This window comes from Staurois parvus, unplaced genomic scaffold, assembly GCF_062004578.1.
Source record: "Staurois parvus isolate SC_StPar_1 unplaced genomic scaffold, SC_StPar_1.0 ptg000068l, whole genome shotgun sequence".
Classification (NCBI taxonomy): domain Eukaryota; kingdom Metazoa; phylum Chordata; class Amphibia; order Anura; family Ranidae; genus Staurois; species Staurois parvus.
This window is the reverse complement of record NW_028317864.1, coordinates 8846821-8873276: the sequence shown is the minus strand read 5'-3', so window position 1 is coordinate 8873276 and position 26456 is coordinate 8846821. Positions and strand designations below refer to the sequence as shown.

General features: G+C 44.4%; 3 protein-coding genes across 6 annotated transcripts in view; 2 read left to right on the top strand and 1 right to left on the bottom strand.

The window, feature by feature from the left end:
- The window catches only part of PHYHD1 (phytanoyl-CoA dioxygenase domain containing 1), a 50236-nt gene extending 42712 nt beyond the window's left edge, over positions 1–7524 (top strand). Inside the window, exons 10-11 of the mRNA XM_089669108.1 lie at positions 2081–2207; positions 4305–7524. Of these exons, the coding sequence (XP_089525234.1) occupies positions 2081–2207; positions 4305–4350 (173 nt within the window). The 3' untranslated portion in view covers positions 4351–7524. The remainder of the gene's footprint in view (positions 1–2080; positions 2208–4304) is intronic.
- On the bottom strand, positions 4558–15656 carry DOLK (dolichol kinase). The gene is made up of 2 exons (XM_089669096.1): positions 15588–15656; positions 4558–10496 (listed from the first exon to the last, which is right to left on the bottom strand). The coding sequence occupies exon 2, from the start codon at positions 10363–10365 to the stop codon at positions 8800–8802; it is 1566 nt and encodes a 521-aa protein (XP_089525222.1). The 5' UTR covers positions 10366–10496; positions 15588–15656; the 3' UTR covers positions 4558–8799.
- Positions 15635–26456, top strand: part of NUP188 (nucleoporin 188) — a 134860-nt gene continuing 124038 nt past the window's right edge. For all 4 annotated transcript variants that reach the window (XM_089669093.1, XM_089669092.1, XM_089669095.1 and 1 more), the window contains exon 1: positions 15635–15772. In XM_089669093.1, coding sequence (XP_089525219.1) covers positions 15744–15772 — 29 coding nt within the window. In that variant the 5' untranslated portion in view covers positions 15635–15743. The remainder of the gene's footprint in view (positions 15773–26456) is intronic.

Below are 26456 nucleotides of genomic sequence, written 5' to 3'. Positions count from 1 at the left end.
AGACCGGAACGACGCGGGAACACGGGGAGAGGAACGCGCGGAGCAAAGGTAAGTAAATTGACACGGGGGACTTGGGGACTTAATATGGGGGATTAATTAATATGGGGAATGAATTACTATGGGGGGATGAATTACTATATGGGGGATGAATTACTATGGGGGATGAATTACTATATGGGGGATGAATTACTATGGGGGATGAATTACTATATGGGGGATGAATTACTATGGGGGATGAATTACTATATGGGGGATGAATTACTATATGGGGGATGAATTACTATGGGGGATGAATTACTATATGGGGGATGAATTACTATGCTTACTATGGGGGAATATTACTATACTTACTATGGATGACACTTACACATCATACACATCATTCATCTACTCTTGGTCTGGCCCCCGGGTCCAATATATGAACCCATTGCGGCCCTCAAGTCAAAAAGTTTGCCCACCCCTGGTCTATGCTGTCCTCACATCAGGAACAACCCATGCAAAAGTCAGTTTACATATATTTTTACATATATTTGTAAATGTAATAAAATATACTGTTTGTCTTTAAATATACAAATCTACATTTTTGGAATACATTTACAAATATATGTAAAAATATATGTAAAATTACTTTTATATGTTAAAAAAATCTGAATATATTTTAAAAACATATATTTTTAAAAATATATTTGTAAATGCATTTCAAAAATTTAGATTTGTATTTTTAAAGACATACAGTATATATGAAATGTATTTTTAAAAATATTTTTCATATATTTTGTAATAAAAACGCATTTCAACATGCAGTATATATATTTATTGAAATATATTTTGAAATACTGTCTTATGGAGCAAATATGGAGCGGACGGTCCGGTATTTATGCCACCGCCACCGTGTCGGAATACCGGGCCGGCTGCTCAGCTCTCCTCTGCAGCAGGACCTTACCCGTTCCTCGTTCCAGCGCTGTGCAGTCTTCTCGCTGTGCTTTGTGAATGGTCCGGCGTCTTCTGGGACACATGACAGGTCCCAGAAGACGCCGGGCTATTCACAAAGCGCAGCGCTTCTCGCGCATGCGCAGTGGGCACCCGGCACAGGCGGGTCCCCGCACTAAAGAGAGGACAACTCCACGGAAGTGGGAGCAGGTACCTGTCAAATTCAGGTACCCACTCCCCTCCCCAAAGGTCCGCAGTCTCTTGGTTATCCCCTGTACTGTCTGCAGTCTCTGGTCATCTGTACTGTGTCTGCAGTCTCTGGTCATCCCCTGTACTGTCTGCACTCTCTTGGTCATCCCCTGTACTGTGTCCGCAGTCTCTGGTCATCTCCTGTACTATGTCTGTGGTCATCCCCTGTACTGTGTCCGCAGTCTCTGGTCATCCCCTGTACTGTGTTCCGAAGTCTCTGGTCATCTCCTGTACTGTGTCCGCAGTCTCTGGTCATCTCCTGTACTGTGTCCGCAGTCTCTGGTCATCTCCTGTACTGTGTCCGCAGTCTCTGGTCATCCCCTGTACTGTGTTCCGAAGTCTATGGTCATCTCCTGTAGTATGTCCGCAGTCTCTGGTCATCCCCTGTACTGTGTCCGCAGTCTCTGGTCATCCCCTGTACTGTGTCCGCAGTCTCTGGTCATCCTCTGTACTGTGTTCCGAAGTCTATGGTCATCTCCTGTAGTATGTCCGCAGTCTCTGGTCATCTCCTGTACTATGTCTGCAGTCCATTGGTTCAGAATATTTTTTTCTTGTTTCTCTCCTCTAAATCCTAGGTGCGTCTTATGGTCAGGTGCGTCTTATGTAGCGAAAAACACAGTATATTGAATACGGACAAAATTGTAGCTTTTCAAATATATGTCAATATATTTGGGAAGAATATTTTTAAAATATATTTTCTTCCATATGGGATGACACCGCTGTTGTCACAATTTTTAGTAAAGGCCACCATCTGCTCTTGTATTTTTCTCACCATTTGCTCATCAATAGTCCAGGTTTGCCACAATTTTGGAAAGAAATTTGGTATCTGTTTCACTGATTGCAAAGGGAATGATATTGAAATAAACATGCGTGACTTTAAACTTACTGTTCTTATGTCCAGGAAGCTTAGTGCTGATCCAAGGAGAGGTTGTCCACAAAAGTGAGCTGAACACTTCCTCAGACTCTCGCCATGCCTACTCCTTCCATGTTATGGAATCAGAAAACACCACGTGGAGTTCAGAGAACTGGTAAGATCCTTATAGTGTAACAAAACTATTAAGGCTGTTTCATTTGTTTTAGTAAGTCAAGCTTGCTTGTCTTTTACTTGCCTGATCTGCCTAGATCTTAGCTACGCATCCTTCTCAGGGTCACACTCTGCTTCCCAGTCATCAGAGGGGCAAAGCTGTCAGTGACATCCAGGTTTCAAAGTGTAATCCGCTAACTATAATGGGATGAGTTAGATTAGAACATCCTTAAAGCGGAGCTCCACCCAAAAGGGGAAATTCTTCTTTAAGGCCTTATCCCCCTGCTCCCCGTTAAGGATTGGAATCTTGGGGGAGTGGGTACCTAATTTTGACAGGTACCTTCTCCCACTTCTGCTGCGATCGCCTAGGCGATCGGAAGCAGAAGTTGTCCTCCCTCTCCGTAGTCTTCTGGGACACGTGACAGGTCCCAGAGGACTATGGGACAAATGACAAAGCGCAGCACTACTCGCGCATGCGCAGTAGGTTACCTGGCTGTGAAGCCTCAAGCTGTCACAGCTGGGTGACCACACTGACGATGCGGGCACCGGGGAGAGAGGGCAGCCAGTGAAACCGGCTGCTGTGAGCACACTGCTGGATCGAAGGACAGGTGAATGTCTGTTTTTAAAAGTCAGCAGCTACAGTTTTTGTAGCTGCTGACTTATTTTTTGACTGGTGTCTCGCTTTAAGTAGGGTACACACTATGAGAAATTCAGAAGAAAAATTCTGCACGAGGACCAATCGTTCGATTTTCATATAGTGAGTACTGTTTTGTTTGAGTTGATTGTAGCCGTATTAGTGCATTTGCGAAAGCTTGTCCTCAAAATTGTATGTTAGTGCAAATAAAAAAAGTATCACGGACAATACTCAATTGTTTCTGTCATATAGTGAGTACACAACTTTTGACATATGATTCAGACTTTCCAAACTAAAGTTTCTGAGGGGAAAAACTCTCTAGTTAAAGAAGAGTTCCAGCTGCAAAGAAAAAGCCAGCAGCTACAACAATTGTAGCTGCTGACTTTTAAAATACAGACACTTACCTGTCCCTTGGTCCAGTGGTGTCCTCACCACCGCTGGTTTCACCGGTCGTCTTCTCTCCCTGGCGCCGGCATCTTTAGTGTGGGCACCCGGCTGTGAAAATTTGCGGCTTCACAGCCGGGTGCCCACTGCGCATGCGCTTTGTGAATGGCCCCGTAGTCTTCTGGGACCTGTCACGTGTCCCAGAAGACTATGGGGAGGGAGAGGGAGGACAACTTACGCTTCCGATCGCCTAGGCAATCGCAGCGGAAGTGGGAGTGGGTACCTGTCAAATTCGGGTACCCACTCCCCCCAGGTGCCAATCCTTAATGGAGAGCAGGAGACAAAGCATTAAAGCGGAATTTCCCCTTTTTGGTGGAGCTCCGCTTTAAATGATAACATACAGCAGCATACATCTGCACTCTCTAAGTTTGCTGGTTTCTTTAAGTTTTCTACCTGTCTTCTCCGTGCAAGTTCAAATCTCCCTATTCTCTTCAGTTTTTAGGGTGAGTCCAGGGTTCCCCAGAGTCCCCCCTTACGAGTGCATTTCACATGCGCAGGCAGTGAATGCCATGAAAGGCTAAACTCCCCCTCCAGGGACTGACAAGCTGCTCTGAGTAGGACCAGGTGAACCCCAAAGGTGGTAATTTGTGCACCTTGCATTAATGGCACAAGGGACAGTATTATGGCTGCATGCAATCATAAAAATGTGCATTTATTATTTTTGTCCAAAAGTTGAACTTATCCTTTAACTGAACAAGCTGAAGTTGGAAGCTGATTGGCTATCGTGCACAGCTGCACCAGATTCCAAGTACTAAAGTTTTAGTAAATCTCCCCCATGGAGTCATCACAGTAATAACTTATCCTTTATTGATCAGACAACCTAAACCTCAAAGCAAGCTATTTTAAGAAATAACAGGAAATTTGTGAAAGTGAGTGTGAAGCGCCTTCTGCTGGCTGAAAATAAGAATACAATACTACACATATGCAATGTTGACCTAATGTTTTCAACCTTTCAATTGTCCCGGATGCCTATTCTGAGAAGTATTTGATTTTTTTTTTTTCTGTAAACTTTCTTTTGTCCAGGTTGCAACCAACTGCGGAACTACCATTTCCATCTTTGTACACATGACATGAACTCCGGAGGAGGATTTATTAGACCAGTCCTCACTGCCATGAGAAAGGGAACCTTCGCTATTACCTTTAATTGCCATAAAAAGTATTATCTATTGTATTTTTTCCCAGTAATCAGTGAAAAGAAATTAAGAATACTCTTGTCACTTAATGCTTCTGCCATTCCTTTCTTGTTGCCATGGAAACAAAAATGGACAAACACCGGTTATCTCAAAAGTGTTTTTTATATTGAAAAAAAAGGTAGTTTGATTTGTTCTTGTGGATTTTTTACATCTTCAAAGAAAAATCAACATTTTTAAAATCAAAATTTATATTACTTTTTTCTTAACATTGTATAGGTTTTTATTATAGACAATACTGAAGAAATAAATTAAGATTTACATTAATGATTGCACATTAAAAAAATAAAAGCAAAAATGCAGATTGTACATTTAGGTATAGAAATCAGCCCGGATTTAAATTTTGGCTGTTTAGCACAAGCTTGGCAATGAAAGCTTTTGTCTGTTTATTATAATTTAACCCAAATTCTGCCTCTAAATGTACATACATTAAAAAATGAACCAGAAAAGATATAGACTACATGAATAATGCTGAAATATAAAAAGGTGACTTCACCCAGGGGTGTCACACTGGTATTGGATGGATTCTACAGGCTGAATCACTGCCAGCTTCTACTGTTTCTACGATACTCCAAGAGAAAAGCAGTTTGACTCCACTCCTGTTCAGTTTAAAGAATATGTAAACCCAACATCTCATATTCCTGATATGTGCCTGCTGTACCATGTACTTTTATGAAAAGGTATCCTGTTTTCTTTGTATTGCTTTCTTTGTGTGAAATCCCTGGTGTTCCTGCCAGACCCTTTCCTATTAAAAACTGACCACACTAGGCATAAGAGCACACCGTGGTCAGTTCTCTAGCTATGCTGGGAACTCAACCTGCTCTCCTCCAAGGATCAGGATTGTCTTGACAACCCCCCCCCCCCTCCTGCACAGCCTTTCAGTGGGAAGACCAGTATATACTGCTGTTTCTCCACAGTCACCTCTCTGTGCAGCTGAAAACAGAAGGTATGTGATCACTTATAAAAAAGGGGCAAAAGGTATCTATAATGTTTTTATATCTATACACAAATGTTTTACCTTTCATTTCCATTTTCAACTGAATAGTTTGTTTTGCAAGGTAAGGGTTTACATATACTTTAAAACTGAACTCTAACTCTATGCTAAAAAATTCACCTTGCGGGGGGGGGGGGCATTCAGTCTAGAGGGTGGGAAATAAATATAATACCTTATTCCTCACTCCCTCGGCAACCAGTGGTCTGCTCTTCAATGCTCCTGGCATACTGTATTGCATGTGTTGACATTGGAGAACTGAGACCAGTTGAGTGGCTTCCAGAACCGGTTGAACAGTAGGGAGGAAGCCTAGGAGTGCAAGAAGTAGGGTAATTCACCTTAATCCTATCCCCTTAGAATAAGCAGTTAGCCCCACTTGATGGAACCCCCACTGCAAGAATTAATTAAGATAGACACTTGGACATTGATCCAAAATGGCTGTGGCCTGAAGTACATGGACGTGGTTTAACATAAACCAATAATAAGTAAAATCAAACAATCAACAAAAGCAAAAGGTATTCCTTGTCATCCCATAAAGAAAAAACACTGCCTCTCAGTAGCTCAAGGCATAACGCCACGCCTCCGTGTGTGATTGGACACACGGAGTAGCGGTTTCCCCCATAGCAATCTGCTTGCTATGGGGGCACCCAACAGAAAGGAGGAGCCAGGTGAGCCTGCGGGGGACCCAAGAAGAGGAGGATCCAGGCAGCTCTATGCAAAACCATAACACAGAGCAGGCAAGTATAACATGTTTGTTTTTTTACAAAACAAAATAAAAAAATTAACCTTTAGTATCGCTTTAACTTTAGAATAGATCAGATGTGGTGCCTTAGACTTTGCCTAATTTGTACATCAGTGAATGTAACCCTGAGTGTTCCAAAACTACATAATCATATTTACACTGGCCATAGTTACTGAAATAATTGTGTTGTGATCAAACTTGTTCGATAAAGCAATACAAGTGCAGTAACCCATAGCAACTAGACTAGATCTGCTAGAATTTATGCTGTACCATTATGGAGAAGACGGATTGTTTGCTGTATATCTGCAAATACGGCAAAAGTCTTCATCTGTGAATATTCTTATTTCTTTTTCCAACAAATGTTATCTGACCTGTACTGGGCTGTCAATAAAACCTCTAGATATACATAGGCCATATATAGTCATACAGAAGTTATAACCTTGTTACATTTTCCCTAAAATTCCACTGCCTTGGTTCAATGTCAATGGGGCCAAAAGAAACTAAAGGGAAGAATTTGTACAGTTATCCCAGTAGGCCTGGACTACGAGATAACAGCCAACCTCTTTATGTTCTGCTTCTTGTCTAACACAGATTTTCATACTGTTAATGCTGATGTAGACTGGATTCGCTTATAAGCACTGCGAGTTGCATTCCCCTAAAATATGAACAGATATCATTAGGCCATGTTCACACTGGTGTACGCCAATGTGAGGGGCATGTTTGTCCACACAGTGATGCACAGCTGGTCAGTGCATCCCCATGCAGGCAGTCCCACTGATGTCAACTGGGACACAGCCGCTACTCCCAAGTTAAGTAAACTGTGTGTACAAGGCCTTAAAGTATATCTAAAGGTCATACTTTTTTTTTAGCTTTGGATAGAGTGGAGATGAATTAGAACACCTGTTATGTTTTTATTGCTGCTGTGTCCCCCCATTAGCGTGATTCCCCCTCTCCATTTGTCCTGTTCATTGTTTTCACAAGTAAAACAAGTGAAAGTAAAAGAAAATCCCAAATGTTGGTTGTCCCCAGAACAGTAATAAAGGATACATCTTCCAATGAGGAGACTAGTTCTGGTGACAACCAGGGATTTCCTCACTTTACAGGGATTTTCTCTCATTTCCTGTCTTGGCTATAGGACAGGAAGGGATGTGTCCTCAATGGGACACAGATGACATAAAAAAAAAAAAAAAACCTGACGGTTAAAACCTTCCCCTATACCATCCAAAATGAAAAGTTTCAAAATGTGTGACCAGGCAGGTTTTTTTTAAATGATAAAAGAGATTTCTAAGTTCCTTTTGCAATAAATATTTTTTACCTCTCTGTTTGCAATCTTCTTTACAATATACAAAATCTGCTTTGCCCAGCTCAGTGTACAATTGCAGCATCTGCCAGGATGAATGCATATGTCATCCCAACATGGCCAAGGATCCAAAACCTGGAAGACGACCAGGCAAAGATGGCAATGTTGATGTGGTAGCTTGTGACCATCACATCACTGAAAGATATGTGAGTATAGTTCCACTTTAAGCCTTCATGCACACAGGGTGTTTTTGCAACCACTTTTAGGGCCTTTTTTAAATTTTATTTTTAATTTTTAATGACTTCCAAACACTCCATGTTATCCTTTGTACAAGCACACGAAGATTTTAGTAGCAGGGGTGTTTACCAGCAGGAGAAAGAAATTGAGGGCCAGTGCATCCAGAGCAGCAGCTTTTTGGCAGAAAACGTGCCTAAATGTGTGTTAAAGCTAGGCGAGTTAATTAATTTTCAATTTATTCTGCCCAACAAAATGAATGCCCAACGTTAGACACTTTTACAAGCGTCAGGCATTTTTTCTGTCAAATCGCTGCTGCTAAGAGGAGGAGCGTTTTTAAAATGCCCTGTGTGCATGAGGCCTAAGCAATTACCTGGCTGATAGCTGTGGGGAATGCTCTTTTCCTTTCATTCCAGTTTTATTAAAAGAAACACAACCTTTGTAGCTCTAATTTTATCTCATTTTCTTGGATGAATTCCCATTACTCTGTAAGGTGTTAACACTTTAGTACAGCATCAACCTAGTCTATTTCTAAAACAATGGATTCCCACTCACCAGCTACATATAGGAGCAATTCATTATTTCAAGGCTGCCAACTCCATCATGCAACAGGTTTGTAGACAGTCCATTCAAAGACTCATAATTTACATAACCTCAAAGAAATCCATTCAAAAGGTCAGGTCAGCAAAATGGATATCGGTTTTAAATAATGTGCTAGTGTGGGCTGAACTATTCACATATGTTTTATATATCTCATGGATTCCAGCGGCAAGAGTTATATACTCAGATCCACCCCTATGAAGCGGTCAGTACCATGGGTTCTCACTCTCCCTGTTGGGTTTTTTCATTCATGTAAAAATTACAGTGATTGGATCAGGAAGAGGGAGACTCCTTTCTAGAATGGAGCTGGACCTGGAAGCGAAGAGATCTTTCCTTTCAAAAAGGTATAAATTAAACAGTAGTACACGGCTCAGCCTAACATAATACACCTGAAACAGAAATATCAGCTTTGTGTAGAATAATACTTTCACTTTTCAGAGAGCAGAAGACTTCTTAGCTCCTCAGACCATAAACATGATATGCAGGTAAAGTGGCAGAATCAAGTTGTCTATTTGGGTAGTAAAAGCTTCTAGCAGTGACACCAATGTGATGGATCCCACTAACCAGATGTAACCAGTGTTAATGTTCACACTGCTATCAAATATAAGGATAAGGGCCACTGCGATGATCTGGGCAAAGATGGACATGACAGTCCCCTCAAATGTCTTCTTCGTACCAGGCCACTTAATTTCTCCCATTGAGCTGCCACAGACAGAAGCTATAGTGTCACCAACTCCCACTGCCAGAATGCCACAATAAGGGAGCAAGGTAGAGGGGCCAGAAAGAGATGATGCACAGAGTCTTGGAAAGAGCCAAACTGGTAGAGACATCCCCAAGAGAAGGCAAATGTGTGACAGGATCAGTGGACCACTATCCCGCTCATCCAGGAACAGTGTCAGGAGAGTCCGTAAGGCCTGTCCAAGTGGCTTGATACGGAAGAAGCGAACATATTCCAATAGCACAAAGATGGCTAAGCATACCACTGCAGCCACATACAGTAAAGGACGATCGTACATGACTCCAGGAATGTAGACAACCACTGCAAGAAAATGAAAGTACTTGCGGGTTATGGTGGAGACTTGTGGCTTTTTGGAGTCTGTGGATCTTTTTGAATTTTGAAATAGAACAACTCCACAAGCAACAAGAACGAGGAATGTCCAGAAGACTAGGAGATACAGTCGTGTTTTGCTCTGAACCAGAAACTCCACCAGCCAGAAGAGTGGATGTCTCTTGATGAGGTACTGCAGCCAGGGCACAAAGACTCCCAGACCTAAAACGGCAGTCATCATGTAGAAAAACAAAGACGAGGTCCACGTTGTGGAGTCCATGAAAAAGAACAAGGCTGAGAAAATAATGCCTAGCAGGACCAAAGCAACCAAAGTCACCAGCAGGAGGTAATCAACAGGATCTCCCTTTCCACCCATTGCATTCAAAGAACGCTTGATAAGCTGGTTGAGGACGAAGCTGAGGCCACCAAGGATAATAAGGGCCTCTCCAGGAGTGAAGCACCGTGGTAGCAAATAAAGGATAATCATGCTGAGATACACGAAGATGAGGAGCACCTCCAGAACTTCGATAATTTCTGACACGGCCAAAGAATTCTTCATAGTATATAGTACCGCACAACCAGTGGCTCCAGACACTATGCAGGTGTTTTTCGGCACAGGTTTAGTAATACCCAGTGCAATTATGGATAGGAAATAGGCCAAGGCCATTCCGGTGGCGGATACGACCACCCCAAACCTTTCAAAGTAGACGTTGCCGGAGGTCTTACACCTCTCCCTCATCACAATGCCAAGCAAAGGGATGATCATACTGGCTGGAAGGAGTCCACTGTTGGCAGAAGATCGAAACTGGAACACTGCTCCACCACTCTGCAGCAATCGATCCCATTTGTGCTGCACATAAAAAGCCTGCACAGCCAAGGCTAGGGTGCACCAGGAATAGCGATCCCACACTACAGAATGAATACTTAGGACGATGCAAAAGACCACGAGGGACTCTGCAACCAGAAGTTTATTCACCATATTGCCAGAGACCTCCGATTCAAAGAATTCCGAACTTTTACAAGGCTTCCAGAAATGATTCACGCTTGTCTGCGTCTACAAAGGTTCCCTTGCTTTTTCATGTTCCTTCTCTGGAGAGTCAGCGATCAAACCTAAAAAAATATGTAACACATGTTATTAAGGATAAATGATTAAAGTAAACCTAATCATTAAAAATCTCATATAAACAAATGTTCAATATTCCTAAATCTGCTGCTACCCGATGTTCCTGCCAGCGTCGAGTCCCAGTCTACCAATCTTGCTCCTGCGTTGTGGCCCAGTCACACAAACTTCCATTGCAGACTACAAATAGTAGTTTCCACACACATTGTAAAGGTATGGTCTATTGTAGTCACCACCAGGAAACCTACCCTGTAGAAATTGTGGAATTAAAGAAAGTGGCTGCAAAGAGCTTTCAGGAGGTGAACAGCGCTGAGTTGCAACAAAGAAAAAAAAATTGTAAAAATAGTGATTTTAAAAAACTAAATGTCAAAAAGCTAAACTGAAAAGCAGTACAGCTCTAATGCTACAGAAGGTAGGTCCTGTGGCTGGTGACACTACAACCCTGGCAAAAAGTATGGAATCACCACTGTTGGAAAATGTTCATTCAATTGTTCAATTGCATAGAAAAAAAACGAATCACATACATGCCTCAAAGCTATTTTCATTTAACATCCCAACCTTCTGGCTTTAAGAAACACTTAAAAAATGAAATACATAAAGAAAACTGTAGTCAGTTGCAACTGTTCTTGCAGATCAAGCAGAGGAAAAACAATATGGAACCACTCAATTATGAGAAAAATATGGAATCATGAAAAAAAAGCGTGGATTTAACGATCAACAAACTGTATTCTTCATCAATACGGCTCCAACTTTCTCTTATTGCAGTTGCCAGATCAGCTTTGCAGGTTGGAGCCTTGTCATTGACCATTTTCTTTCATTTCCACTATAGATTTTCAATTGGATTGAGGTCTGGACTATTTGCAGGCCATGTCATTGACATTAAGGGGTTTATTTACTAAAGCTGGAGAGTCCAAAATCAGACCCCCTTCTGCATAGAAACCAATCAGCTTCCAGGTTTCATTGCCAAAGCTTCATTGAACAAGCTGAGGTTAGAAGCTGATTGGTTTCTATGCAGAAGGGAGTCTGATTTTGGACTCTCCAGTAAATAAACCCCTATGTCTTTCTTGAAGGAAAGTTTTCACGACTTTTGCCCTATGGCAATATGCATTATCATCCTGAAAAATGATGTCATCATCACCAAACATCCTTTCAATTGATGGAACTGTCCAAAATCTCAATATAAAATTGTGCATTTATTGAAGATTTAATGACTGTCATCTCCCCGGCACCTTTACCTGACAAGCTACCCCATATCATCAATGACTGTGAAAATTTGCTTGTTTTCTTCAGGCAGTTGTCTTTATACATTTCATTGGAACAGCACCATACAAAAGTCCCAGCATCATCACCCTGCCCAATGCAGATTCGTGATTCATCACTGAATATCACTTTCATCCACAGTCCTTGATTGCTTTTCTATAGCCCACTGTAACCTTGTTTATTCTGTTTAGGTGGTAAATGATGGTTTTTGTTTGGCTTTTCTGTATGTAAATCCCATTTCCTTTGTTGTGCATTTTCTATTTTCAAAGCATATTGCTTTAAGTTAAAGTTTAAGTGGGCAGCACAGTGGCTAAATGGTTAGCACTTCCACCTGGCAGTACTAGGGTCGTTGGTTCGAATCCCAACCACGGCACCACCTGCCTGGAGTTTATATGTTCTCCCTGTGCCTGCGTGGGTTTCCTCCCACACTCCAAAGACATGCTGGTAGGGTAATTGGATCCTAAATTGGCCCTAGTATGTGTGTGTCAGTTACCTTAGACTGTATGACTGTCCTGACTGGACTAGAACTGATGTGAATGTACAATATACAGTGAAGGAAATACGTATTTGATCCCCTGCTGATTTTGAATGTTTGCCCTCACAAAGAAATGATCCGTCTAAAAATCAAATGGGAGGTGTATTGTAACACTGAGACAGAATAGCAACAAAACATTCAAAAGAAATGCATGTCTAACAAATGATGACTGATTTGCATGTTCATGAGGGAAATAAGTGTTTGATACCCTTCACAAAACATGACTTAGTACTTGGCCCTGAGGAAGTCACATGGGATTGAGACGCAACGCGTAGGTCTGACGCAGTGCTGCACTTCCGCCGTGGACGCCATCTTGGCACACCTTATTCCTATACCCACGGATGCAAAGTAAACCCAAAAGCACGAGGTTCTATGCTGACATATGCTGAAGATCTATGTGAGTGCGCATTTTTTTTATATATTTTGTCCTATTTAATAAACATATTGCACTAAGGGAGAATGTGTTTTATGTTTTTGAATGAGATATTGGCGCTTCACCCTGCCTTAACTGGAGAGGAGCCACTACCAGAGTGCTGACCCCCTGTGAGGGAGATTTGTTTGCGGTGAGAGCAGACCAGTGGAGAGGCTGCATACTTGAAGGATCTGAGGATGTGATCCCACAAAATGCTTTGACCGTTAGGGGTCGAAGGTTTGAGGTGAAAGGCTAATCTAGCTGGTGGTCGGATTGTTTTGTGCCAGCAGCTACCCACTGTCACATATTATCAGCACGAATGTCATCTGGAATTGGATAGTGATATTATCCACATCATATTGGACTGTTTGAGCACAGATCAGACGTTGCAGTCTGATCTAATTTGTGTGTTGTTGCATGGCATTTGCACAAATATTGTACACTGATTATTGTGTTGTTTGTTTTTTATTGCACTGATTGATATATTTTTACTTATTATAGGGGTTACATGTCCCTTGTCATTTTTTGTGGCACTTTAGATATTTATTGTATTTATATACACTAGGTCATGCATGTTTATGCTTTATATTGAGTTTGCAGTGGTTGAGACCTATTTTTTCTTGACTATTGTTCACCATCACTTCTTGGTCCAGCGGTATATCACTATATTTGTGGTATTATGTGGCATATTGCATGATTGTGTGTTATTTATATTGTGGCACTAAGTGAGCAGCATTTTTTAGTTTATTTCACCTATGTTTTTTACACAGTGTGTCACCATTCACATGTGTATTTTATTGGTTTAAATTATGTTATTTATGTGAGTAGCGCTACATTTTTATTTTATTTATATCTACAGATCATGGGTATATTATTATTATACAGTATTTATAAAGTGCCAATAGTTCGCTCAGCGCTGTACATTACAGAGGGGGACAGAACATGTGACAGAACAATACCAATACAATGCAAAACATGAGGGGATCGAGGGCCCTGCTCTTTCCAGCTTACAATCTAGGATATATGATTTAATGTTAGCAGCTTCTTTTGGTAGGTCACATATTTAGGAGTATCAGTGCAGGAGGTTCACACCACTATTTCTTAAGATCCCCCTACACCTTCCATCTACACTATATTGCCAAAAGTATTGGGACACCCCTCCAAATCATTAGATTCAGGTATTCCAATCCCCTCCATGGCCACATGTGTATAAAATCATCACCTAGGCATGCAGACTGCCTCTACAAACATTTGTGAAAGAATGGGTCGCTCTCAGGAGCTCAGTGACTCCAAGCGTGGTCCTGTGATAGGTTGCCGCCTGTGCAATAAGTCCATCCGTGACATTTCCTTGTTACTAAATATTCCACGGTCAACTGTTAGTGGTAATATTACAAAGTGGAAGCAACTGGGAACAACAACAACTCAGCCACGAAATGGTAGGCCATGTAAAATGACAGAGCGAGGTGGCGCATGCTGAAGCGCACAGAGTGTAGAAGTTGCCAACTGTCTGCAGAGTCAATAGCTAAAGACCTCCAAACTTTGCGTGACCTTCAGATCAGCACAACAGTGTGTAGAGAGCTTCATGGAATGGGTTTCCATGGCCGAGCAGCTGAGTGCAAGCCTTACATCACCAAGTGCAATGCAAAGTATCGGATGCAGTGGTGTAAAGCATGCCGCCACTGGACTCTACAGCAGTGGAGACATGTTCTCTGGAGTGATGAATCACGCTTCTCTGTCTGGCAATCCAATGGACGTGTCTGGGTTTGGCGGCCCCAGGAAAACGGTACTTACCTGAATGCATTGTGCCAAGTGTAAAGTTTGGTGGAGGGGGGATTATGATGTGGGGTTGCTTTTCAGGGGTTGGGCTTGGCCCCCTAGTTCCAGTGAAGGGAACTCTTAAGGCATCAGCATACCAAGATACTTTGGATAATTTCATGCTCCCAACTTTGTGGGAAGAGTTTGGGGATGGCCCCTTCCTGTTCCAACATGACTGCACACCAGTGCACAAAGCAAGGTCCATAAAGACATAGATGAGTGAGTTTGGGGTGGAGGAACTTGACTGGCCTGCACAGAGTCCTGCCCTCAACCCCATAGAACACCTTTGGGATGAATTAGAGCGGAGACTGTGAGCCAGGCCTTCTCGTCCGACATCAGTGCCTGACCTCACAAATGAACTTCTGGAAGAATGGTCCAACCTTCCCATAGACACACTCCTAAACCTTGTGGACGGCCTTCCCAGGAGAGTTGAAGCTGTTATAGCTGCAAAGGGCGGGGCCAACTCAATATTGAACCCTACGGACTAAGACTGGGGGGCCATTAATGTTCATGTGCATTTAAAGGCAGGCGTCCCAATACTTTTGGTAATATAATGTGTGTGCCGAGGAGAGATACCAGAGTACAGAAATTATTGGCCTCTCATCTGTTTGCAGTGAAATGATTCTCAGACTTCCCATCCTGTTCTCAGTGCTACTTCCTGTCCTGGTGACACCCTCACCCCCCATTCCAAGTATGGGTGTCACAGGGACAGGAAAGGAGGAAACTCTCCCAGATGGGGTCACAGACAGAAATGTCTCTTCTCTACTGTCTGAAAACTACAAATAAAAACTTTTTTTGTGGAGGAGGCTGGGACCTGAAGACACTGGAGGAGAATGGAAGGTCTCCTGACCCATAATCTATACGCAGGGTTACCGAGGACGAACCATTCTACCCCCAGTACTGTGACTGATCCCATACACCGGGCTCCGGGAACATGGCGGCTGAACCCACACCGAACACAATAGGAAGACGTCTGTACCGAATACATCTCCGGTCCCCAGTACACCACTACGACCTCCCACCCACACACTGCCGATCCTTCCCCACTACCACCTTTACCTAGGACAGCGCCATCTTGGGCTCCGGGCACCACACCGGAAATGACGCTAGTCGCTACTTCCGGCAGCGGCTAATTCGTCTTCTCCGGTGTGGTGTAGTGTGGCGGGCCGGTGACGTGGGGTCACGTGTTTGGCGGTGGGCGAGAAGGAGACGGAGATGGCGGCTGTTGGGGGCCTGGACGTGAGGTGCGTGTGGGGGAGGGGAGAGACCGGATACCTGTGTGTATATAGGTGTAATAATGAGGCGGGAACACTGAGGAGAGAATGACTGACTGCAACACTACATAGTCCTCTCCACCATTACAACTCCCAGCGCTCCACAGCCCCCTCCACCACAAGTCCCAGCGTTCCAGAGCCCCCTCCACCACCACAACTGCCAGCGTTCCACAGCCCCCTCCACCACAAGTCCCAGCGTTCCAGAGCCCCCTCCACCACCACAAGTCCCAGCGTTCCAGAGCCCCCTCCACCACCACAAGTCCCAGCGTTCCAGAGCCCCCTCCACCACCACAAGTCCCAGCGCTCCACAGCCCCCTCCACCACAAGTCCCAGCGTTCCAGAGCCCCCTCCACCACCACAAGTCCCAGCGTTCCAGAGCCCCCTCCACCACCACAACTGCCAGCGTTCCACAGCCCCCTCCACCACCACAACTGCCAGCGTTCCACAGCCCCCTCCACCACCACAACTGCCAGCGTTCCACAGCCCCCTCCACCACCACAACTGCCAGCGTTCCACAGCCCCCTCCACCACCACAACTGCCAGCGTTCCACAGCCCCCTCCACCACCACAACTGCCAGCGTTCCACAGCCCCCTCCACCACCACAACTGCCAGCGTTCCACAGCCCCCTCCACCTCCACAAGTCCCAGCGTTCCAGAGCCCCCTCCACCACCACAAGTCCCAGCGTTCCAGAGCCCCCTCCACCACCACAAGTCCCAGCGTTCCACAGCCCCCTCCACCACCACAACTGCCAGCGTTCCACAGCCCCCTCCACCACCACAACTGCCAGCGTTCCACAGCCCCCTCCACCACCACAACTGCCAGCGTTCCACAGCCCCCTCCACCACCACAACTGCCAGCGTTCCACAGCCCCCTCCACCTCCACAAGTCCCAGCGTTCCACAGCCCCCTCCACCTCCACAAGTCCCAGCGTTCCACAGCCCCCTCCACCTCCACAAGTCCCAGCGTTCCACAGCCCCCTCCACCTCCACAAGTCCCAGCGTTCCACAGCCCCCTCCACCACCACAACTGCCAGCGTTCCACAGCCCCCTCCACCACCACAACTGCCAGCGCTCCACAGCCCCCTCCTCCACCACCACAACTCCCAGCGCTCCACAGCCCCCTCCTCCACCACCACAACTCCCAGCGCTCCACAGCCCCCTCCTCCACCACTACAACTCCCAGCATTCCACAGCCCCCTCCTCCACCACTACAACTCCCAGCATTCCACAGCCCCCTCCTCCACCACTACAACTCCCAGCGCTCCACAGCCCCCTCCACCACAGCTCTCAGCGTTCCACAGCCCCCCTCCACCACAGCTCCCAGCGCTCCACAGCCCCCCTCCACCACAACTCCCAGCGCTCCACAGCCCCTCTCCACCACAGCTCTCAGCATTCCACAGCCCCCTCCACCACTACAACTCCCAGCGTTCCACAGCCCCCTCCACCACAGCTCCCAGCGCTCCACAGCCCCCCTCCACCACAGCTCCCAGCGCTCCACAGCCCCCCTTCACCACAACTCCTAGCCCCCTGCGCCGCGACTCCCGGCGTCCCACGGCCCCCTGCGCCATGACTGTGTGAGACGGCGCATTATCGTCTTGGTAAATGGCGTTTTCTGGAAACAATGTGTGCACCATGCCGTGCACATGGTTGGCCAAAATTTGTACATCGTAGCTGGCAGTGAATCTACCATTTTCTGTGTTCACCACTTGTAAACGCGTCCGGTGGTTGGGAGCAGTGTGAAGCTTGATTCATCAGACCATATTACAGTCTTCCATTGATCCATAGCCCCTGTTGTATGGGTGTTGCACCACTCCCTCCTCTTCTGAGTATATTATTAATTGGTCACTAGTGGTTTGGCAATTGCAGCTCACCCATGAATGTGTTGCTTGTGGAGATCCCTCCGCACAGTATTGGTGGACACTGACTTTGAAAGATTAAAACTGAGCTGTACAGTCAATTTTTTTGCAGCAGTTGTTTTCTTTTTCAGGGTCACAATCATGCGCAATGTCCTTTTTGTTGTTTGGTTATTTGACCACGTCACCCGCACTTATGCTCATTAGACTATGTTTTCCCGTAAAATTGTATATGGCGCCTTAACCTTTGATACTGTACCTCGCGACACTGCACATAAATTGGCAACTTCAGTCACAGAGGCACCAGCTAAGCGGGAACAAACAATTTGCCCTCTTTGAAACTGTAAGCTCTGACATGACTCCATAATACTAGAAGTGCACTTTGTGAATGACGAAAGGGAGGCTTTCCACCTGTTAGCTAGGTGTCTCATCACACAGAATAAAAGAATGTTACATCACTTCCGCTTTCAAGACGGAACATGTAATAGTGTAGTGTTTCCATATTTTTTTTTGTCCAACCCCATTTGTATGTATGTGTGTTAAAGTTTTTAGATAGAGATATATAGTACAATGTAAAGTAGTGTGTACAGCTTGTATAACATGTAAATTTGCTGTCCCCTCAAAATAACTCGACACACAGCCATGAATGTCTAAACCGCTGGCAGCAAAAGTGAGTACACCCCAAGTGACAATGTCCAAATTGGGCCCAATTAGCCATTTTCCCTCCCCGGTGTCATGTGAAGCGTTAGTGTTACAAGGTCTCAGGTGTGAATGGGGAGCAGGTGTGTTAAATTTGGTGTTATCGCTCTCACACATACTGGTCACTGGAAGTTCAACATGGCACCTCATGGCAAAGAACTCTGAGGATCTGAAAAAAAAAAAAAAAAGAATTGTTGCTCTACATAAAGATGGCCTAGGCTATAAGAAGTTTGCCAAGACCCTGAAACTGAGCTGCAGTACGGTGGCCACGGCCATACAGCGGTTTAACAGGACAGGTTCCACTCAGAACAGGCCTCGCCATGGTCGAGCAAAGAAGTTGAGTGCACATGCTCAGTGTCATATCCAGAGGTTGTCTTTGGGAAACAAACGTATGAGTTCTGCCAGCATTGCTGCAGAGGGTGACGGGGTGGGAGGTCAGGCTGTCAGTGCTCAGACCATACGCCGCACACTGCATCAAATTGGTTTGCATGGCTGTCGTCCCAGAAGGTAGCCTCTACTAAAGATGATGCACAAGAAAGCCCGCAAACAGTTTGCTGAATACAAGAAAACTAAGGACATGGATTACTGGAACCATGTCCTGTGGTCTGATGACACCAAGATAAACTGATTTGGTTCAGATGGTGTCAAGCGTGTGTGGCGGCAACCAGGTGAGGAGTACAAAGACAAGTGTGTCTTGCCTATAGTCAAGCATGGTGGTGGGAGTGTCATGGTCTGGGGCTGCATGAGAGCTGCTGGCGCTGGGGAGCTACAGTTCATTGAGGGAACCATGAATGCCAACATGTACTGTGACATACTGAAGCAGAGCATGATCCCTCCTTTCAGAGTCTGGGCTGCAGGGCAGTATTCCAACATAATGACCCCAAACACACCTCCAAGATGACCACTGCCTTGCTAAAGAAGCTGAGGGTAAAGGTGATGGACTAGCCGAGCATGTCTCCAGACCTAAACCCTATTGAGCATCTGTGGGGCATCCTCAAACGAAAGATGGAGGAACGCAAGGTCTCTAACATCCGCCAGCTCCGTGATGTCGTCATGGAGGAGTGGAAGAGGACTCCAGTGGCAACCTGTGAAGCTCTGGTGAACTCCATGTCCAAGAGGGTTAAGGCAGTGCTGGAAAATAATGGCGGCCACACAAAATATTGACACTTTGGGCCCAATTTGGACATTTTTACTTAGGGGTGGACTCACTTTGTTGCCAGCGGTTTAGACATTAATGGCGGTGTGTTGAGTTATTTTGAGGGGACAGCAAATTTACATGTTATACAAGCTGTACACTCACTACGTCACATTGTAGCAAAGTGTCATTTCTTCAGTGTTGTCACATGAAAAGATAGAATAAAATATTTACAAAAATGTGAGGGGTGTACTCACTTCTGTGAGATACTGTATATTTTACCATAGTCTGCTGCAATACAATTCACACCATTCCTCTATATGCAGTACATAGTCTGCTCCACTACAACTCCCAGCATTGTATAGTCTACTGTACTACAACTCCCAGCATTTCTCTCTCTCTGTACGTATATATAGTCTGTTCCACGACAATGCCGACCATTCCTATGTGTACAGTACATAGTTTGTATCAGGGTGGATTTGATTTAAATCTAACTGATTTAAATCACGATTTAAATCACTAGTCAGTAAGGCTTGATTTAAATCCTAGTTTTCTACATAAAGACTAATTCTTGCTGGTATAACTTTAATATACAAGTAGATGAAGATTTTTAGAATAACAACTTTTCATATTAGTTTTTTTATCCCCAGTTTAATAGGTTAATCATTCATATTTGGACAACTTTTCTGTTGTACTTAGGAAGGAGAAAAATAATCATTACCTTAATAATAACAATTTAAATAGATTTATTCATCTGAAACAATAACATTCCAGCAGATGTGATTTGCTTAAACATCCATGTTTGTTAACTAATTTGGCTAAACAAAATATATATATTTTAGGAAACTTAGACTGTCAGCCCCTTCCTCCTCACACTTAGTTTCACTTTCTTCTTGTGCAGATCTATTCCACTCCAAACAATCAGAAAAATATTGTTTCTATTCTATTCACTGAACTTCTTGAAACTTAGCAGTGAAGGGGTTGATTCTGTATTCATAGGTTTGTAGAAGTTAGGATGAAGGTCTTTTTCTTAACTCTGTTCATGTTATAACATTTTTGCTGTGAAGAAGAGGCATGTGATCTCCGCTGAGTCAAATTCAGTTTTGAGAACTGCAAAAGTAAACCAATCATCTGTGATAATATCTTGTAGGCAGAGAAACCGCCCAATAATCTTACAGAAACCTCTGGAAGAGCATGACATTGTGAATGGATTCATGGAATTTATTTACCAAAAAAATCAAACATATACAGCCTTATTCTACATAATTAAAAAACGAATCTTTATTTCATGATGGAATAACCTTTGGATGGTAATATATATTCCTCAAAAAGCATTTTATTTAAAAAATCCGATTTAAATTAAAAAAATCCGATTTTTTTTTTTTTTTTTTTTTTTTTTTTTTTTTTAAATCATTGATTTTTATCCACCCTGGTTTGTATCCAGTAGGTGGTCTTTATTTTGACAGTCTTTTATGTTGACCATATATTTGGTAATTCTGGCATTTTGGAGCCTTTCATAAACAGTTGTGATGAGCTTGGGTGTGTTTTTGATTTTATTCCACATCAGTGAGACCACTTGGAAGCTGTCCTTGTGCTGGGCCAGTAATTAGCAGCCAAGGTCTTCTCTGCCCTCATCCTGACATATGTATAGGCCCACTGTATAGATGTCAGAATAAGGACAAAAAGCCCTGTGGTGGCCCCACAGAAACAATGGCGCTGATGAAGAGATGTACATGCCTTGAATCGCATGAGAATTGCTCATGTTCGTGGAGTGACTTCAGGTGGAGGAGGTCTTAGTGGTTGCGGCTGCAATTCCTGATTATGGATGAGTCCAGATTCTCTCACAGTGTTATCTGGCGCCTGGTTTCCATCTCGCATGGCTGTCACGTAGGCTGGATGTCCATCACCACATGCTGCCGGTCCCTCGATTCTGCCAGAGTCACCTGTATCCTCCTGCCTTTTGTCAGTGTTGTGAGTGCATTGCTATTAGCTCAATAAATTGTCATGGTTTTATCCAATAATACACTCTGGAGCGTTTGTGCAAGTTTTTTTTGTTTTTTTTCGTCCTTGTTTCCATTGTATAGATGTGGCCCTAGTGACAGATGATTGGCCCAGTACAGGAGACTGCTTCCTGACGGGCTCATTCGCACGTGTTTTCACTAGGATTCAAACACACCTGAGATCATCGCTAATCATCAGTAATCTTCCAGCCATGGTTTGTCATTCAGTCAGTTGCAAGCGACCAAAGGATTGATATTGTCATGAAAATTTGGAAACAAAAACATCATCCGGCTGGCACTTTGTTGGATGTGATCAATTTGCTGTTTGAACCTTTTGGTCAGTTATCCAGTTATGGACATCCAAGGGTGCTACACATGTCCAATAATTGTAATGGAAGTACACAGGACATGTAGTGTACACCCTGCCCCACTGCTGATCCCCCTGGCACTGCAGTTCCCAGCTGTTTAAATGATAGGATTTCCTGTGCTGTGATCTATATAAACAGTTTTCATATGTGAGATGGTTACAAAGTAACAGTATACAAAAGAAATATGTTTCATTCATCTGCAGTCAGGGGATGAGATTTAAAGTAGTATTAAACCCAAAAACAAAAATGTATTATTTCAGCTTTTCAATTCTTACATGTGGTGGCTGTGTTAGTTTTTTTTTTTAAGCTTTTTTCCCCCTCTGGTTTTTCCTATTGATCTGGCCAGTAACCTTGCTCCTGTATTGGGGTACCTACATTCTTGGACAAGAGTTTGGGAGGAGGGGAGTTTTAGATGTACTAGCAGATTTAGATTCACAAACAAACTGAAGCTGAACTTGAATTAATACATTGTAAGCAGTTACAGCATTAGATTTTGTTCACCTTAGAATAAAGGTTTTACAAAAATAAAAGCCGATCATTGTAGTCTTCTCTGTGAATAGAATGTGGTTCGTATCAACCGTTTAACTGCTACATTTGCAGAACAACTTGTTTTGTTGAAAAACAGCCTTTCTGGCCAGATCCTCAGCGCAAAATAAAGGAAACGAAGCCTAATGAGGAAAACTAATGCAGCCATCACATCTAAGAATTGGTAAGCTACAATATAATGATTCTTTTTGGGTTTAATACCACTTTAATTTTTACGTGATCGCCATTAAAGAAACCTGAAAAGTAAAATAAAATGTTTATTTAACCCAGGGGTCCTCCGAACTTTTTAAACAGGGGGCCAGTTCACTGTCCCTCAGACCCTTGGAGGGCTGGACTAGTTTAAAAAAAAAAAAAAAAAAAACTATGAACAAATGCGGACACAGTACAGGAGATGACCAGAGACTGCGGACACAGTACAGGGGATGACCAGAGACTGCGGACAGTACAGGAGATGACCAGAGACTGCAGACACAGTACAGGGGATGACCAGAGACTGCGGACACAGTACAGGAGATGACCAGAGACTGCAGACACAGTACAGGTGGTGACCAGAGACTGCGGACACGGTACAGGGGGTGACCAGAGACTGCGGACACGGTACAGGGGGTGACCAGAGACTGCGGACACAGTACAGCAGATGACCAGAGACTGCGGACACAGTACAGGGGGTGACCAGAGACTGCGGACACAGTACAGGGGGTGACCAGAGACTGCGGACACAGTACAGGGGGTGACCAGAGACTGCGGACACAGTACAGGGGGTGACCAGAGACTGCGGACACAGTACAGGAGGTGACCAGAGACTGTGGACATACAATGGCGGCGGAAATACTGGGCTGGCCGCTCCATAAGACACACAGACATTTCCCCCCAAGTGTGTCTTATGGAGCGAAATAGTGCCCCATCATTGGTGTCAGTGGGAGGAATAGTGCCCCATCATTGGTGTCAGTGGGAGGAATAGTGCCCCATCATTGGTGTCAGTGGGAGGAATAGTGCCCCATCATTGGTGTCAGTGGGAGGAATAGTGCCCCATCATTGGTGTCGGGGGGAGGAATAGTGCCCCATTGTTGGTGTCAGTGGGGGGAGGAATAGTGCCCCATTGTTGGTGTCAGTGGGGGGAGGAATAGTGCCCCATCGTTGGTATCAGTGTGGGGGGTGGAATAGTGCCCCATCGTTGGTGTCAGTGTGGGGGGTGGAATAGTGCCCCGTCATTGGTGTCAGTGGGGGAAGGGGATAGTGTGCCGACATTGGTGTCAGTGGGAGGAATAGTGTCCCATTATTGGTGTCAGTGGGAAGAATAGTGCCCCATCTTTGGTGTCAGTGGAAGGAATAGTACGTCATTGGTGTCAGTGGGGGGGAATAATGCCCCGTCATTGGTGTCAGTGGGGGGGAATAGTGACCCGTCATTGGTGTCAGTGGGGGGGGATAGTGTCCCAACATTGGTGTCAGTGGGAGGAATAGTACCCCATCATTGGTGTCAGTGGGGGAAGGAATAGTGCCCCATCGTTGGTGTCAGTGGGGGAAGGAATAGTGTCCCATCGTTGGTGTCAGTGGGGGGAGGAGGAATAGTGCCCCATTGTTGGTGTCAGTGGGGGGGGGAATAGTGTCCCATCGTTGGTGTCAATGGGGGGAGGAATAGTGCCCCATGATGACTGACACCAATGACACTTAACTTGCTGACCCCTGTTCCAGCATGGTGCTGCTGCAGCCAGCATACAGTGGGGATCGAAAGTTTGAGCACCCCAGCTAAAAATTTGTATTAATGTGCATAAAGAAGCCAAGGAAAGATGGAAAAATCTCCAAAAGGCATCAAATTACAGATTAGACATTCTTATATGTCAACAAAAGTTACATTTTATTTCCATCATTTACACTTTCAAAATAACAGAAAACCAAAAAATGGCGTCTGCAAAAGTTTGGGCACCCTGCAGAATTTATAGCATGCTCTGCCCCTTTTGCAAATCTGAGACCTGCCAGTGTCATGGATTGTTCTCAATCATCGTCTGGGAAGACCAGGTGATGTCAATCTCAAAGGTTTTAAATGCCCAGACTCATCTGACCTTGCCCCAACAATCAGCACCATGGGTTCTTCTAAGCAGTTGTCTAGAAAACTGAAAATAGTTGACGCTCACAAAGCTGGAGAAGGCTATAAGAAGATAGCAAAGCGTTTTCAGATGTCAATATCCTCTGTTCGGAATGTAAATAAGAAATGGCAGTCATCAGGAACAGTGGAAGTTAAAGCAACATCTGGAAGACCAAGAAAAATATCAGACAGAACAGCTCGCAGGATTGTGAGAAAAACAATTCAAAACCCACGTTTGACTGCACGATCCCTCCAGAAAGATCTGGCAGACACTGGAGTTGTGGTACACTATTCCACTATAAAGAGATACTTGTACAAATATGGTCTTCATGGAAGAGTCATCAGAAGAAAACCTCTTCTACGTCCTCACCACAAAAATCATCGTTTAAACTTTGCAAATGAACATATAAACAAGCCTGATGCATTTTGGAAACAAGTTCTGTGGACCGATGAGGTTAAAATTGAACTTTTTGGCTGGAATGAGCAAAGGTACGTTTGGAGAAGAAGGGGCACAGAATTTAATGAAAAGAACCTCTGTCCAACTGTTAAGCATGGGGTTGGATCAATCATGCTTTGGGGTTGTGTTGCAGCCAGTGGCACAGGAAAATCTCACGAGCAGAAGGAAAAATATATTCAATAAAATTTCAGCAAATTTTGGATGGTAACTTGATGCCATCTGTGAAAAAGCTGAAGTTAAAGAGAGGATGGCTTCTACAAATGGATAATGATCCTAAACACACCTCGAAATCCACCGGGGATACATCAAGAGGCGTAAACTGAAGGTTTTGCCATGGCCTTCACAATCTCCTGACCTCAACATAATTGAAAATCTATGGATAGACCTTAAAAGAGCAGTGCGTGACAGACAGCCCAGAAATCTCAAAGAACTGGAAGACTTTTGTAAGGAAGAATGGGCAAAGATACCTCAAACAAGAATTGAAAGACTCTTGGCTGGCTACAAAAAGCGTTTACAAGCTGTGATACTTGCCAAAGGGGGCGGTACAAGATATTAACTCTGCAGGGTGCCCAAACTTTTGCAGACGCCATTTTTTTGTTTTCTGTTATTTTGAAAGTGTAAATGATGGAAATAAAATCTAACTTTTGTTGACATATTATAAGAATGTCTAATCTGTAATTTGATGCCTTTTGGAGATTTTTCCATCTTTCCTTGGCTTCTTTATGCACATTAATACAAATATTTAGCTGGGGTGCCCAAACCTTCGATCCCCACTGTACCTGATTGCAGCAGCACCATCTGCATGGCACACTTACCTGTCAGCTGTCCTTCTTCACTCCGGCCTCTCCCTCACTCGATGTTCGTGGGGCCGCTCGGCTTTGCCTCTTCACAGGTGATTGGCCACCTGTGTGCCTTTCCTGAGCTACAGTTCTGGCGCCCAATCGCCGGTGAGGAGGCGGAGCCGAGCGGAAGCGCAAACATTGAGTGAGGGAGTGGCCGGAGTGAATGAAGGAGCAGCGCTTCCTGGACTGGATCGTTGTGGGACTGGGACACGGAGCCAGGTAAGATACAGCAGTCCCCTGCCCGCCCCTGTACTTAGTGTCCCTTCCCCGCGGCAAATACGCCTCTGCCGGCGGCTGGATAAATTTCCTCGGTGGGTTGCGGGCTGTAGTTTGAGGACCCCTGATTTAACCCATTAGTAACCTTTAATTTTTTAAAAGTAGAATTCCAGGCTTTAACAAACTTTGCCTAAAGACGCTGTCTTCCCCTTCCTAACACTTATACCAGGGGTAGGCAACATTTAAAGAGGTGAAGATATACCTGAACAACATGGGAGAAATCAAAGATCATCGGGCACTGTGTCGCCTCCTCACACCTGATTTAAACCTGATTGCCATACTGCCATCTCGCAATTGTGTGCATTGCATGACAAACATTGGTTTAAATCGAGTGGGATGTCAGTGACTCCAAGTCAGTTCCCCCCAGTGTCAGAATGCTCGCCGCAGACCTGCTAT